Here is a 16495-nt window from a genome sequence, read left to right as displayed (position 1 = left end):
ATGAAAGAAAGCAACCTTCACCTCCACCTAAAATAAAAACGGTGACTTTTGCATCAAGAACAATAAGAAAAGCCGTATCATCTTCTTTAAACATTTAACAGTCATTACACACTCACGCTGAGTCAGCAAGGTGTGATAAAAACACTGAGTCACCACTTTCCTGGTGCAGGAGTTTGTGTATAAGGCATGAAAACAAAGGCAAACATTCAGAAAAAGAGTCACAAACATTCAGTTACCTACATTTATACAAACGCCTCCATCAGGGGTTTAGTCGAATGTGCAGTTGGTAAGATCATTAAAAACACAAGACACGACACAGAAATCTGTGTATGTGTCCTTAAACAGTATTCAACTGTAAATACAACTATCCAAGCATTTCAATGTAAAAATGAGAAAAATGAGCAACTGTAGCTAAGCTTTGAAACGCAGCCCACGCTCGCTTTTAATTAAGAAAATGCTAAACATAAAAGCTGTGCTGAAATGTGAAAACAGATCATAGAGCAAAGAAGCAATGCATGCACAGTTTTAGAGGTCAATGCAGTTCACAGAAATCCCATTAAATAGATGCACACACTTTTACTACAGTGACTGTGGTCCACCGAGTACAAATATAACGCTGACTCAATTACTAACATGTGGTTAGTGCGGTACACACTACAGCACAACCTTTAGACCTTCCTCCCCTCAAATAAGGACCACCAATCAATTAGAGGGTGAACTTTTGGGTTCGTATCCTGAGAAAAGTCAGACAGGTCGGGAGCTGATGAGGAGGAAGGTATCCAATAATGATGAGATGATGATGTAAAATTAATAAGACCCTTCCTCAATCAGAGCTGACCTTTTTGAGTGCCTCCATTTCCCTTGAATATTAGACATCCCATAACTAGACGACAGGTCTAGAAATTCTCATGCCACTGTAACACTTTCTTAACCTTTATTTATTGTGGGAACTTTGGAGTTTCTTTAAAACACCAAAGTTTTTATAAGAAATTATTTAACGGGGATAAAGCTTACAAAAAAAAAGGGAAAGTAGGAAATTCTGCTTGTAGGATGCTGTTATAAGCAGAAATAAACATGCATTGTGCCATATACCTATAAAAGAGAAAACAATCAATTCTGCATTCTTATTGTTAGCTGCTAATATTAAACTGTGGTTCCTGATGCCCCACCAACTCATGATGTTGAAATAATAATTAACCATGGGGGACATTAAATTAAAGGGATCATGATGAGGTAATGAGCAAAAACAAGACTCAGTGGGAATAGCACACAGTGAATAATATAGAGGCAGGTCTGCATTACACAATGTTGGAACAATACCAATGTTTTCTTTATTCTCTTACAATATTGCAGCCCTTTTGTCAGTTTAAAATTTTGCCACAAAAGAACATTTTAGCTCAGCTCGAACAGTGTTTCTCAAATGGGGTTAGTGTACCACTTAGGGTACGATATTGTGTAGAAAGATAACAAATAAAGTGTCAGTCTTGAAAGGAAATGATAAAAACTATAGAAATAAAATCTATTCTGGAGCATTAAATCAGTGTTTTTCAATTTTGGGTTTGTCTGAAATTTCTGAAAAATTAAAATAGATTTTAGAATTTTTTCAAATTATTATTCTTTTTTTTTAATATTAAGACACACAATCTTAAACAACTGTATTACTATAAGTTCACTTTGTGAAATATAAATCTAGAAAAAAAAGATCAAAAACTAATTCTAGTGGGGTTGCCAAAAATTCTTGGTTAATTCTTGAAAAAAGGTTGTGAACCACTGCACTAAATGCTGTTTCTTTCCACTTATTTACAAAGTTAGATTCTTTAAAACGTGTGTTATCACTCATTCATTCCATCATTATGTTCTATAGTTGTTTTTAAATAGTTTTCTAAGCAAAAGGTTGTAGTTCGTGAAAGTGGGTACTTGGATTCAGAAATAAGAAATATGGGGGAGTGTTTTAAGGAAGTATGCATGCGTTTGTCTGCTCAACATTAAGTTACAAGTATATACAATGACAAAACTGGCACTACAGCTCTCGTCTTACCGTGCACAGGTCCTTGTACTGCATCTTCTGGAACTTGGTATCGGCATTGCCAGCACACAGCTCCACATAACCCAGTACCACCTGGAACACTGTGTTGTGGATGGCCTGGGTGAAGTGCATGTGCAGCTGGTCCATGGCAGTCTGAAGGGGGAGCCAAAAATACATGGTCAAGATGCATTGGTGTGTCATCAAGAATGCAAAAATCTTGATGCGTTACGTTCATATATATATATATATATATATATATATATATATATATATATATATATATATATATATATATATATATATATATATATATATATATATATATATATATATATATATATATTTATATATATATATGTTTATTTGATAGGGACAGAACAAGAAGCATTGTTACAAGTAACCGATGCCATATTCATAGGTCATATAGCTAACAGCTAATTCGCAGACCTGGTCCCTAAGACATAAAAATACATAACACATTTACATAAATCCTTACAAATAATACAAATTACAAAAGGCAATAAAATATTATACACGTCTGTTGTGTCCACAAGTTTGATTCAGTTTGAGCCATTGTTTAACTTTAATTTTAAACTCGTGCAGGTCTGTTAAAGTTTTCAGATCAGCAGGTAAAGTGTTCCAGATCTGTGGCCCTTGTACTGCGAATGCTGTCTGTCCAAAATCTCTTTCGCATCTGGCTGGTCTGCAGTCTCCACTGACAGCGCCCCTAGTGACGATCCCGTGAGCTGCACATTTTTCAATCATCCCTGCAGCGATATCGGGAGCAAGGTTGTTGACACATTTAAAAACAAATTTCACAAAAGAGTACTTCTTAAAATTTTCAAAACTTAAAAGATTATGCTTCTCTTGAATTTTGCAATAGTGCCACATCATGGGCTTTTTATCAAGCACTTTTAAAGCTTGTTTGTACAGGGAGATCACACATCTTACAGCATTGTACATTGACAAATAAGCTTTAGTGTTGACACATTAGTTAATTCCCCAAAAGTTCATTAACTTTGTGTACTCCTAGATTAGTGAGCAATGCTATATGCTTAAATATTAGAACCAAACTCAGAAGTAAAAAGGAGACAAAGGGCTTTGATATGGATTGTGATTAATAACCATTTGGAAATAAGTGCCAATACAAAGAAATGGCAAAGTGCAATTCACTTGCTGAACTAGCTTTGGAGACCCTAAAAACTCCTTTGAGATTTTAGTGAAAGAGGTAATCAGAGTATAAGGGAAAGCTCTTGGTTATAGATTGGGAAGGGTCATTACATGAGATCTCACAACATAATGCTTGCATCAATTTTGGCTCCCTGTAGCCACAAAACCAATTCAAACACCCCATCCATTCTTCCTCTGGTAGTTCTACTAAACCTCTAGGAAGAAGTGTCACATTAATTGGACTACTCCATAATTCATTTGCTTTCAAACTACAATGTTTGTGCTACATTTTCATGGCTTTTAGGACTGAGATATCGCCACAGTCCATGTGATGAACAGGCAATATTATATTAATATTTGGTCATCATCTTTTAATCCTTCTTTAGGGAGTGCTAACAAAAACATACATTTTTAATGCAAAAAAACTTTCACCATTTCAACTGTTTTAGAGAATTGCTAGTCACGCGCAGAGTTTTTGATTGACAGTAAAAGAGGAATTTGGGATTATAAAAAAAGACATTAATGGTACCTTGTGGCCCTGCATACTTCACTTTGAGGAGAAATACGCACTGCGTGGATTAAAGAAAAAAACTCTGTTGCAAAGGAAAACTAGAACTGACGTGGGAATGGTGCAATTAAATCTAACTTTGATTATTTGCCAAAATGTTTTCACTGTGAGGCATTACATTTGATGAATGAATTGACACCTTTCAGAAAATGATACGGGAAAAGGCTTCAATAAAAAAAAAAATATTGTGCAAATAAGATAAAAATGATAAAATAAGCAATCATTGGTATGCAAAACCCTTTATAATAGGGTGGTTAACCACTGACCTGAGTTTTGCCCAGAAGCGAGTAAGCGAGCTGGACTTTGGTATAGTGAGAAACATCAAAGTGCTTGCAAGTCTTAGACAAGGCCACATCAAGCTGCTCCTGTAGATGGGAAATAGGGTAAAAAATTTTTTAGAAAAGACACCAAAGAGAATGGTACAAAAGAAGAGAAAGAAAAGAAAAGGCAGGATTATCAATGGTTAATACCAGGGATTTGGATATAGAGAGATCTAAAGCCATCAGAAAAGGCAAAGGGTGGGTCAGAGGGCGTGGGTGAGAAGAAATATCTATACGTTTACATACGAGTCTTTGACTGAGAGGATAAAACGAGCTAAGAAATAAGAAAACAATATCTATTGGAAGCAGTCTTTAAAGCGTATAGCTCTGACAGCAGCTAGAGTTTTAATGCATTTAAGCCTGAAATGTGCATCAGTGACTAACCTGTACAAAGAATCTTATCAGATCTGATTTGTGTCTCTTTGCTGGCGCATGTGTTTACTTTCAGGATTTTAGTAGATTTTGCTTTGTTCCTCCACTAACTCCCGCTGACAGGTAAATAAACAAGCCCACAGTAGCGCTGGGGTGTGTGCACGCCTGTGCGCTCATGCACATATTTGTGTACTGTGTAGACAAAACTGTAAGTAACTGATCTACTGAAGCAGAGCCACAACAGCGCAGAGAAAATTGCCTTGCATACCATTTATCACATAAACATCACGACACAGCCGGAGATAAAAGAGATGAAATTTACTGTGTTACGCACTGAAATTAATGACTTTCTGAGTGTGTCAATATTTGGCAGACTCAAATTAAGGATTCCAAGCATCCAAGAATCAAAATGAAGTAACGATTGCCTCATTCAAATGGAAATTACAGAGATAATTTACAATCCTAAACACTGCTAAATCTTGGTTTGCTAGCCTCAATTTCAGATAATAAAATTAAAACTAAAGCAGGGGAACATGTACCTCTATTTGCTCCAGAGTGTCTTGTAGTTTGGAATTCAGCTCACTGAAAAACAAAGATTATCAACAATATAAAGTTAACTTGAAATTTCAAACAATCACAAACATTTTTTTGTTATTTAAACCTGAAATAAAGCAGTGGTTGTACTAAAGCAGCATTGAGTGTGTAGGCCTCAGATCTTTCATTTCAAAAGTTCTCAAATTCCATTTAAGGGTTGACACATTTCCATATAATGTCCGCAACACTTTCCACTTTTTTGTTTCATCATCTTTCTCTATTTAGCCTTCTTTACTGGCTATTCAACTTCACAAATCCATATCAAACATGTTAAATAGGATTAATAGAGTCAACTACTGTTATTACTTTTACATTTTAAATGCTTCCGATGATTTACAAAATCAGGATGGTTACGCTGAAACCTCGCAGGAATATAATGCAAAAGCAACATTAGTCACACTGCTAGACCCTCAGCCAACCATTTAACAAAAAAATACCATGGGAATATGTGATATGGTCCCAACACATTATTTGTGAAACCTTTAATTACCGCACAACGAGAAATCACCCTCAAGTTTTGCATGAAACCCAGCGCAAACGTATGATTGTGATGCTTCAGCCATGATGTGTCACCAGGTAAAATAACCACCAGTTCAACTAATACACCAATAGGAAAAGCTGTCTTTGTACCAGAGCCTTTTCAGATTTGAATGCAATCATAAGATTCTGAACCGCTTTTTCATCTCAAAACAATAAAAACACCCTTCAGATGAAGCTCTGCTTTCAGTCATAGGATAACATGATCACAACTGTTGCACGTAGTTAACGTAGATTTTAAACAGGACTTTCGACAGAATTGGACATATTTGTCACACTTGTCAGACATTCAATTTCAATCACCCGTTTCCGAGGAAAAATAGCATGTAAATGCGTGGTATTGTGCAAAAACATGCATGTGAGCCATTTACGTGTCATGTTGGGACCCAGATTGTCAGGAGTTAGATTGCTTTTTCCGTGTCATGAGGTGAATTCCATCTTTTCCATCTGTTTCCCACAATCACGGAAAATCGTAGGCCCTAAGTGTGTAAGTGCGAACACTGCACAAGTTGTATAAGTTGGTCGACCCTGCTACCTACCAGGTTTGGTAGTCTGCATAGTTATCTAATTGCATGTATATCAAATTTAAAAGGTTGTACATCAACGCTAATGCAGTAGGTGTGTGTGTGTGTGTGTGTGTGTGTGCGTGTGCGTGTGCGTGTGCGTGTGCGTGTGTGTGTGTGTGTGTGTGTGTGTGTGTGTGTGTGTGTGTGTGTTGACCAAGAATTTAAACACCCTTGCGTAAATTAAAACCTCACTGAGCAATCCCAGGTCAACCTGACCCAGAATGCAGGAATAACGTTGTGCAAAAGCGTCATTATTTGGCTCCAGCCAGCATTTACTCTATACGTACGTCAATGTGCAATAACCCTGTCAACATTTAACAGCTTTTTCTTTCATTTTCTTTCTACTTCTATAAAGACCTTGAACCTTCTATGCTCCAGCAAAGTTGCCTCGTCATCACAATTTAGCCCATGTCAAGATTACTCAAAACTCGAGTTTGGCCCTTTTCCTGGCTCCAAAAGCACATCAACCCTGATGACAAAATATTCGACTAACACTAGCCAAGAAAAGTATTTCCTTCCCTCATGTTGGTATGATTACTCTGCTTATTTACACTGCAGTGTGCAAGCACCATTCTGTGCATTGCTCTATACGAGACACAAACAAGCAACACACCTGCACTCACATATTCCTTCTTTTTTGAAAAAAGCATTAAACTTAATAAGTGAAAAGTTCAAGAGAAATCTAATATTTTGCTGATCCCAGGTTGCCAATTTAAACTCTAGTGCTTTCGCTGTTTGTCCATACCGATCCGTGCCTCTATCACTGCTTTGCTTGGGGTCTTATTCAGGTCAGCCTATACTTGTGCTTCTCTCGCCCAGGGGAGACAGTGTCCTTAACAAATTGCTAATTAAGCATCTTAACTTCACTTAGGGTTGAAAGAGAGAACAAGAAAAGAGCTGATAAGAATCAAGAAACTGCAAACTGAGTACCAAATGTAGGAAAATCAGGTCAGCAAAGGGCAAATAAAAACTTTAAGTACACAGTTATAATAACGGTTAAAGATAAAGTACAAAACACACAAAATTGGCTCAGACTTTACTGTGTCCCTTATGTATTTTACAAGTTATGAAGCAACCATATATCCCTTGTGTCACCTGGAACACATTAACTTTCAACAAAAGAGCTGAAGCAACTTTTATTGTCACTGCTCTCAATTGTGCAACAAACTTCTGGATGACTTTATGTTGCCTTACACTACAATGCATTTAAATGATGTTTAAGAGTTCTTCTATCCTCAGGGTATGTGTGTCCTGTCCTTGATTTGCTCGCTAACTTCAGCCACCAGAGTGTCAGCCACGCACTGTTTAGGGGGAGTTAAGATCCCTTAGGAGAGCTCTTCTTCTCTGCGTCATTGTCTACTATGAAACTGCAGAGGTGGAACTGTTGCCTCAACTTTTTTTTTCAGCTCACAACTGTTTTTATCGGCTTTTGGTAAACAAAAGAGGGTTACATCAGCATCTTTAACTTTTCTTGGTTTGTTGGAGTAGTGGTTCTCAAAATTTTTTGCCTCAAGTACCCCCTTTCTCTTTTTTCTGAATCCAAGTACCCCCTTTGTCAAACTACAACATTTTGATCAGAATACTTTGAAAAAACAACAATAGAGCATAAAGATTGAATGAATAAATGACAACACACATTTTAAAGAATCTCATTTTGTAAATAAGTGGAAAGAGGAGGAGCTATTCAATCTCTCTCACACACATACTGACGTGACGGGGTGTGAAAAGACAGACAGGAGTCCTCTACCAACAGACAATGACACAACTAAGAGCAGGAAAATAAACTAACAGAACATATTACAGACAAAATACTAAACAAGACTTAAAGGAACCTCCACTGTTTTTACAAGTTTGGCCTCAAATCTTTGAAATATAGTTATTAGAATATCTGTGCCTAACACAACACATTATCATTTACTATATTTATTTTGTTGCTCTTTAAAACATTTTTGCCAGCTTTTTCGGTCAAAATGCCAACATGTGCTGCTTTTGGTTGCTCTAAAACAGTGTTTCTCAAATGGAGGTACGCAATGGCACTACAGGGGGTATTAGAGAGAGAGAGAGAGAGAGAGAGAGAGAGAGAGAGAGAGAGAGAGAGAGAGAGAGAGAGAGAGAGAGAGAGTTAAAAATTAACAAATTAAAAAGATAAAAATATGGGGTTTTATAATGTTGGATAAGCGCTGAGGGAATTGATCTTGATTAGACACATACTATAATGTATAATCTTGGTACCGCACAGGGGGAAGATGACCGAAACAATAAATACTATGGGAATGCATCTTTTCAGGAGGAGGCACTAAATACGCCTCTGTTTTAGAGCATATAAGTTGAATAGCTCCTCCTCTTTCAACACAGATGTTACTAATCACCCAATTAGCATTCCTGCATATCTAAGGTGTGATTAAACACTGCTGCTGCATTATCTCCATTACCCTTGTACCTCTATCATTGTCTTTGTCTCCAGTCCATTGAATTAGCTTGTCACTTTTTTCCAGTAAATATTTTTGATTTTAATACCTTTAGTTTGCACTTGGTTGTGGATTTAGTTGGTCCTTTGCAGTCTTATTTTGTATATTGGACTGTTTTTGTATGTGTTCATTGAAGAGGGATTTTATTTAGGTAACGCGAGCCTTCAACTCAGCACAGGAGAATATTTCAAAGCTTATTACAAAACTAACCATTGCTACCTCCCCGTATGTTATACTCTCGAGTCACAGTGCCTGCACTGCTGTGTGCAGATGCAACTCCTCCCTACATACTCTTCCATCATCACACAGAATGCATTAATAACAAATGACAAAATCGTAATTAATAATCTCTTCCCTGCAGGGATTTGGGGAATTAAATGGATTTATGTAGAAAAATGTTTTTTCCATTAGCACTTCTTTTTTTTAATTATCAGTAGCTTTAGGTGTTGTTTGGGCCTTGAAAGTTCCATCGTCAATGACTTGCTGACTTGATAATATTAAACATAAAACAATGCTTCGATAATTACATGTTTTCAGTGTTTTGATTATTTTCGTAACCGATGGCTGACATAGTAAAACAAAAATAAAGATCGCAGATGCTTTTTGTCCAGAATATAACGAGGGCTACACGTTGCAATGGCAGTGTACAGTTTAAGTATATCAACAATAAAAAATATAAGCTAGATTAAAAGCCTCGTTATGGCTGCTTTATATGTTGGGCATCTAAAAAGTTAAGTGTATTTAGTGCACTCCTATCAGGTCAATTAAAGAGCACAACCGTAGCCTTCCCTGCTCGATTAAGGTAAAAAGCCAAGTGATAGCATCACAAACTGCGGCAGCCGTGAGTAGGAGGAATTTTCCACACCACAAAAAATCAGTTGAGCATATTATTAACTCCCTTTTTCCCAGAAATCAATCTGTCACTCAAATGCCACACTAGATTCACTGTTTTTAAAAAGTAGTATTTAGTTCCTATTGGTTTTTTTTATTATTATTATTTAAAGGAAATAGCATTTGCATGTGTGTCTTTTCCATTATTTTAATTTGAAAAAGTCTAAGTCAATGTTGATGAAATGAAAGGTTGCAGATTGCCAAACTTCCACATGTGACTTACAATTTACAAAAGATCAGGTGTGTATGTCAGTGAGGGAAGCATTCAAACACACTATAAGCTGCTCCAGAACAAATTAAAGAAAATACAAAAACTGACACTGTTTTAATTGGGGCATTATGCTTAAAGTCACAGATTTGTCCACATGCCAGTCCTTGACATTTAGCTTTTAATAGCAACCTTGATGCCACTCTAAAGACAAAATCTATAGAACATTATCTTAATGACTGAAAATGCCATAAATTAAAGTCAGCATCGATAGCACATGAGAGTAGAGAGCTCATTAATCTTCTCCTTCTGTACCTGATGCAGCTGTAGTGTTTGAAGGTGCTGGCAGCCTTCTGACATTCCAAACAAAGCTGGATGGCACCTGGATAGTCTTCCTCCTGAAAACAGAAAATAAAAGGTAAAAGCAATTAAATAAAAACAAGGTAAATGTTACCTTTGCTAACGTCCCAAAGTTGATAAAAATATGAGTCGTAAGTAATCAATTGGACAGCCTCTTAAGATATTTATTATTAATATTATTATTATTATTTTAATTGGGGTTTTTATTGTATATAGACAAAAGCAACGCAGTGGTAAAGAATGTGAATTTTGTCATTTAAATTTGTACCATTTTATAGAAGAAGATGAGCACTGAGAGTCAAGACTTCCTGAGACATAACATGGTGGTTGTCGAATCCTTTTCATAAACTTAGCTGACCTTCACAATGGATAGGCATTTGTCAAAGCATCCAGTGAGTGTGTGGGTTTAACTTTCAGTGCTGAATCCCTACTGATGTTCGACCTTTCTACTCAATAATGAGCATCTCTGCATTTGTGTGCGTGTGTGTGTGCGTGCGTGCGTGTGTGTGCGTGCGTGTGTTACCATACCTCTAGCATCTCGCTGAGTCTTACATCAGTCCTTTGCTGTGAGAGAAAGAAAGGCGTGGAGACCATCAATACCACATGGGAGGTTGGGGTTGATCTCAAACACAAATCTTGCCCAACTGCTTTTCCCTTGCTGTAATGATCTCTACTTTAATTCCAAGGTTAGGAGGCAGTTGCTGAATTAATTAAGCAGTAGTAAACAAAAGTTTTTTTTAATATTCTTCGACAGCGTTTATTTATACACAAGAAATAAATTTGTCACATTTACAAAGGTTCGCTGCGTATCCAATCATTGAATAAATAAGTATCAGTAACAAGCCAGGCTTACATAAGTGTCCAATGTGTTGATTTACCAAAGTCTTGATGGTCCTCAGAGACTTGAGCAGGCCTGTCAGCAGTTGTCGCCTTCTCTGATTGGCCAGTAAACCCAGGCTAGCCTCTGTGAATCCCTCCTTTGAAACGCTCAGTTGCCTAACCAACACATGTCTTGTACGTTAATATGACAGGTTTGAATCTTGTACAATTAGGTCACACGCAAGCAGATTATGCCTAACAGGTAATAGACCAGTACGATTTCTACCTATCTGAATGTGAAAGATAAATAAATGTGTAACCCCGGTGTTACCCAGGAAGATAATATGTAATCTGACACAGCTCAAATAAAATGTGTACATAGCAAAAACAAAAGAATTGTTACAAGACTGGAAATGTGGTGTGATTTATAGAAGCATTTTTAAGCTTTTAAATATTTACTTTTAGTGTTAAAGACACTGAAAATGAAAAAACAAACACCCAACATACCCTTACGGTCCTATATACTTTCCACACTAATGAATTACAGGCAAAAATTACTGAATGCTTAAGGAAACACAGCTTTATCTGCCAAAAAGACTGGTCCAGTCTGCTAAAATAATTCTTTGCTGTCTGTAAACAGGAAGGCCTAACCATCGGACACGTAAACTTCGGATAGTTATAATTGCTGAAATATGTGGGTGTGGGTGAGTTAGTTAAAAATAAAAAGGTTCTCAACCTCCTTCAAACTAACTTTTGCATGCTATTTTCTTTCCGGCCTGTTAAAACAAAAATGTGAAGCAAAAGTACCATTTTGTACAGTAACTTTGAAAGACATTACAAACAGTGGCTTGCAAGCAAAATTGTTCATGTCAATTTGGTGACAAAAGAACTACCTTTTCCATATAAAATGATATCAATGGACTGCAAATTAGAGAAAGTAGAGCTGTCGCAGCTTTGAGAAGGTACTTAACATGAAGATCAACTTTGTATTGGCTGTTTGAAGGCAATCACACAGGGTGAACTAATGATATTACCTTCGTGCATTAGTGCAAATCACCGCTGCCAGCTGCAGGCTGGTTTGTAACGCCGTCACTCTTTCCAGTTCCTGTGAACAAAATCAGAAAAATCACAGAAAATTTGGTTTACTGACTTTTTCAGAAGAATGTTATTGCGTGTGAAATTTCTACATAAAACTAACTCTAAAGTTTTAAGTCAATTGCTTCCACCAATAAGCACTGCAAAGGCATGAAAAGCAATTCTCACACAATCGCCTGTAAGAGGCTCCCTGTTGTGAGGAGACAGATCTTACAAATCATAAAGTTGGCCAAGACATGTATCAGAAGAATAAAGAATAAGAATAAATAAGTTTAAAAGAAAAAACTTTCAAACAACAAAAAAGATCAATGAGCCCTCAGAGAGTTCAGTTACTTCACCACTTAAATGACCTCTGCTGAGAGCAAGTGGACAGATGAAAGAGAGTCATTCATTCGTTTATTTTATTTCCTTTTCATCCAACATTGAAACCCACACAAAAAAAAATACAGAGCTAGTTTAAATGCCATCCTCAACCAAGTCTTATGTTGACAAACTTAAAGAAAATTGCAGCCCCAAGTAAGAAAATATCTACAGTGAATTTCCAGAACTCCTTTATTCCCTTTAAATGTTATTTAGTTTTTCTTGATGTAGTGTGACATTGCAGATTTAGGTGAAGTATGCTAAGAGTTCATCAGCATGGCTTCAAGTACGGTCAAAAAGAAGCTGGTAGAAAAGATAAGCAAATCAACAAAAGCAGTTTGAATTGCTATGTTACTTGTTAGTAAAACAAAATGTAGGCCATTTGTGAAAGTTGAGAAACTAAAGTTGGCTCTAAGAAGCCAAATGATGCTACCGCTTGGAATATTTTGCACTCTTAAAGAGTAACTAAAGCCCCAAACCACTTTTTTTCTGCTGAAAACAAATATATTTGGTAGTAGTAGTTTAGTTGACTGATTCTAGTCCAAATGTTGACATTTTCAAAGTATTTCAATATGACATATTTTGTTGGAAAACTTAAGGGTGTCTGCCCTATATGGGTTGAAACTCAACTGCTACAATTTTGCTATTTGCTGAGAATGGTGGTTTGTAATGTTTTAGTAGCTTCTCACATCAACCACTATTGGCCCCACTCTCCTATAAAAAAAATCACCTGTTGACTCTACAATTTGCGAATCAGTTGGGTTAAGAGAAGGGTAGAGTTGGGTACTCAACTACAATATCTCTAGAATTGTCCATTTATATATATATATATATATATATATATATATATATATATATATATATATATATATGTTTACTAATAAGTATTAAGTTTTTTTTAAGTAAAGGGATAATATTAGGGTTTGGGACAGTCTGATAAATTGAGTTTTCTTTTTTGCAGATTCCGATATGAAACGAGCTGTACATACATTATAAACAATGTTGTTCTATCCCTTATAATTGTAGTCAAAGATATAAGAAAGCTTACCACACTATTGGCATACTGTATCTCTTTCCCCAAATATTTCAGAACCTAGTCAAGATGACAGCTCGATAGAAACAAAATTTTCCCAAAAAAACCACACAGATAATACTTGTCTTACAGTCTGAAATAAACAGCAGTCCTGTGTTGCAAAACAAAACACTTCCGTAATTTGGCGTGTAAACAAAAACCTGAAATCTACAGAGAGAGTGCTGGAATAGGTACAAAAATACTGCTCAGAAAATAACTTGTATTTCCAATTTGTTGTTCTTTCATTCAAGCTGAGAGCTGTCTGACCCAATCTGTGAACCACACTTAACCTTGTACAAAACAGAAGGATCCATCAGCTTCGCTTTTGTAAGAGGAGCAGCAGTAACAGTACATGGAGACACTGGTAAGATTGATCATACAGTGAGGAGCGAGAAGGAGAGTATTTCAGCCGCAATTAGATTACAAAAAACTAAAGATGCATGACAGATGAGTACCGTACATACTGTACACAGGGAAAAAGTGCCTTTTATGTATTACATTACTTCAACAAGATTCACAAACAAAACTCTTGTGTGGGAAGTGGAGGTGAAAGAAGAAGAACTGCTGTTACTCACAGAGACGTTTCTCCGAGTTTCGTTATTCATGTATTCATAAGAGGTCTTCTCTGTAACCCTGCAGCACATTAACTATGCACTCGTGCCCTGAAACCTATCCTGTCTACATTCTAATGCAAAAATTATTTAGGCTCTCAGAGAGCAGATATTTTCAGTCTCACAGCTGAAGCAGGCTTTTCAATCGGGATGTAAAGATTAATCGTATGGCAATTAAAAATCGATTCATAGGTATCACGGTTAAAATCGATACTCTAAAAATTTAATTGCAGTACTTTTTTAAACAGCAGAGGGCGCTATCTATTTATCCTTCTCTTGTTTGAACTACGTGACGTGGGAGTCGGCACCAGGCATGGCCGGCCCAGCCTATACGCAGGACTAAGCGGCCAGACTTAGGGCCCCCAACCTTGCAACCCCACTTGCATGTTACTGGTACTGCTGTGCATCAAAACTGCAGGGCGCATTTCCAGTAATCTATTCAGCAATGCATTTGTTTGTAATAACAAACTGGCAACCTAGAGAGTGACGTTGGACCTGACCTTGCCACGATTGGTCAAATCATTGTAAGCAAGTAGCTTGGAAGAAAATGCCTGATACAAACAACGGCACTCATCATGTCGAAGATAAATTATCAGTCCAGAAGCGTAGACGGCAGGCGGAATTGCCTTCTACTCTTAAAAATGTTCATAAATGATTCCTTACCACTTTAGCATCGAAAGAATATCTGTAATATTACGTGAATATCTGTAAAAGTCACTTTCCTCTATTAGCTCTCTGTGCTAGCGCATAGCATCTCTTCTTCACTGCTAGAATATCTGCATGCCAACTGACCACTGGGTTACTAGCGCCCACTGCTGGTCGAAACAAATATCTGATGTAAATACAGTACACTGACTGTTTTTTTAAAGTTCAATTGTTAAGACACAAACTAAATTTTCAGTTGCACTTTTAAAAACAAAAGGAACCATTATGCAGTTTTGCATTGTTTAGAGTAGAGCCAGGATCAAAACTAATAGGCTTCTTCTTCATTTGTAATATTCCTTTTTTATTTCAGCCAGGATTATTTTGAGTTAAATTGCATTGTTTGAATAGTTTATCACGGGATTATTTTGACAATGAAGATAAAAGAAATAGTACAGTATTTCTACCTATTTTCCGGAAAAAATAAAGGAATATCTTTCAGTGATCATTTGTCTAAAATCTCATTTTGTAAAATAAATGGTCAGAGAATTGTATTGTGAACCCAGTATCATGAATCAAATCGCATCGAGAGTTGAGTGAATCGATACTTTTAAATGATCACATTCATCTTCAACAACCCAATAGGTGTGTTCTTGTACACAAACATCTATACAGAGACTCCATTCTCCATGCCTCCATCCTAATGTGGTATCAGCAAAGGTAGCACACGCACTGGCTTTCTGGTATTAGTGACAGTGAGCCAAAGGTAGCTTTACACCAAGACTAAAGTGCAAATGATTCAGTGCTTCACGCTGTTACGTGTGGGCCGTAGCAAATGAGGCCCTGCACAACAACGTTTGTAATATTCCACACCTAGCCCTGCACTGTGGTCAGAATACAGAAGGTTTGCAAGGTTCAGTGTGAAAGAACGGTAAGTGTTTGCAGTAAAGGAAAATCAAAGAGTCCAAAACCATTCATCTCTAATGCTGCTGGTTGACCTGGTTACAGCCACTCAAGCTCATTCATTACAAGCTGAATCCCAGCAAAGCAATAAGGCAGGTTTAAAAGGCCTTGCTGCTGACACTCAATTCTAAACTGCCTCTTTTTAAAAGATGAGGTAAAAATAGACTTTAAATCGCCTGTCTACCTCAGACTATCCCATTTTAATCTAATGGGAAATAAAGGTACATCCATCACCTTTGAAAACCTAAATCAAGGTTTTGAAATAAAAAAAAAATGGAGCCAAGATGAGGATCTGAGTGAAATGGAGAGCATAATGAAAGCTGTGACTACTCCATAACCTTCTACATTAAGAACCCTAGGGTGCCCTTCCTAAGTGTCACAAGAGGGTATTGGGTGGGATCACACAGGTCAGTCAATTAGCTGGATTAATGCGCTTCTACACAGCACAGATGGAGTTTCAACTGCAAACCTCTTTCAGATGCACATGTAACAATCAACTAAAACTTTGTTTATATAGCACTTTTCATACATGAAATGCAACACTAAGTGCTTAACAATAGAAACAAAAGCACTGTCAAATATTCATTTATGTGGAACAGTGATCCTGATCATGGTACCATGATCCTTCACACTTACAGGCTTGTAACAGAAATTTCTATCCCCATTAATAACCATGCAGTTTGTCCAAATGTATGGGCAGGCCCATTTTTTTATTTTTTTTTTAAACTGCAACAAAATGATCACTCTGTATCAACTCAATGGGGTAATTGAGAAACCAACCCAACATAACCAGGTACATTTTCATAAAGATCGGTCATTTACGAACTGAGATATGAATTGTTGAAATTTTGTC

At 36.8% G+C, this 16495-nt stretch overlaps 1 protein-coding gene across 2 annotated transcripts in view; it reads right to left on the bottom strand.

Moving 5' to 3' along the window:
• The window catches only part of vps50 (VPS50 subunit of EARP/GARPII complex), a 115570-nt gene that overhangs the window by 72365 nt on the left and 26710 nt on the right, over window positions 1-16495 (bottom strand). For both annotated transcript variants that reach the window (XM_028461346.1, XM_028461347.1), the window contains exons 6-12: window positions 11934-12004; window positions 10959-11076; window positions 10609-10644; window positions 10036-10118; window positions 4996-5038; window positions 4031-4129; window positions 2039-2179 (exon numbers count right to left, since the gene is read on the bottom strand). In XM_028461346.1, coding sequence (XP_028317147.1) covers window positions 2039-2179; window positions 4031-4129; window positions 4996-5038; window positions 10036-10118; window positions 10609-10644; window positions 10959-11076; window positions 11934-12004 — 591 coding nt within the window. The remainder of the gene's footprint in view (window positions 1-2038; window positions 2180-4030; window positions 4130-4995; window positions 5039-10035; window positions 10119-10608; window positions 10645-10958; window positions 11077-11933; window positions 12005-16495) is intronic.

The sequence above is a fragment of the Gouania willdenowi genome, chromosome 11, assembly GCF_900634775.1.
Source record: "Gouania willdenowi chromosome 11, fGouWil2.1, whole genome shotgun sequence".
In the NCBI taxonomy this organism is placed as follows: Eukaryota; Metazoa; Chordata; class Actinopteri; order Blenniiformes; family Gobiesocidae; genus Gouania; species Gouania willdenowi.
The sequence above is the reverse complement of the archived record's forward strand: the minus strand, read 5'-3'. Positions and strand labels throughout refer to the sequence as shown.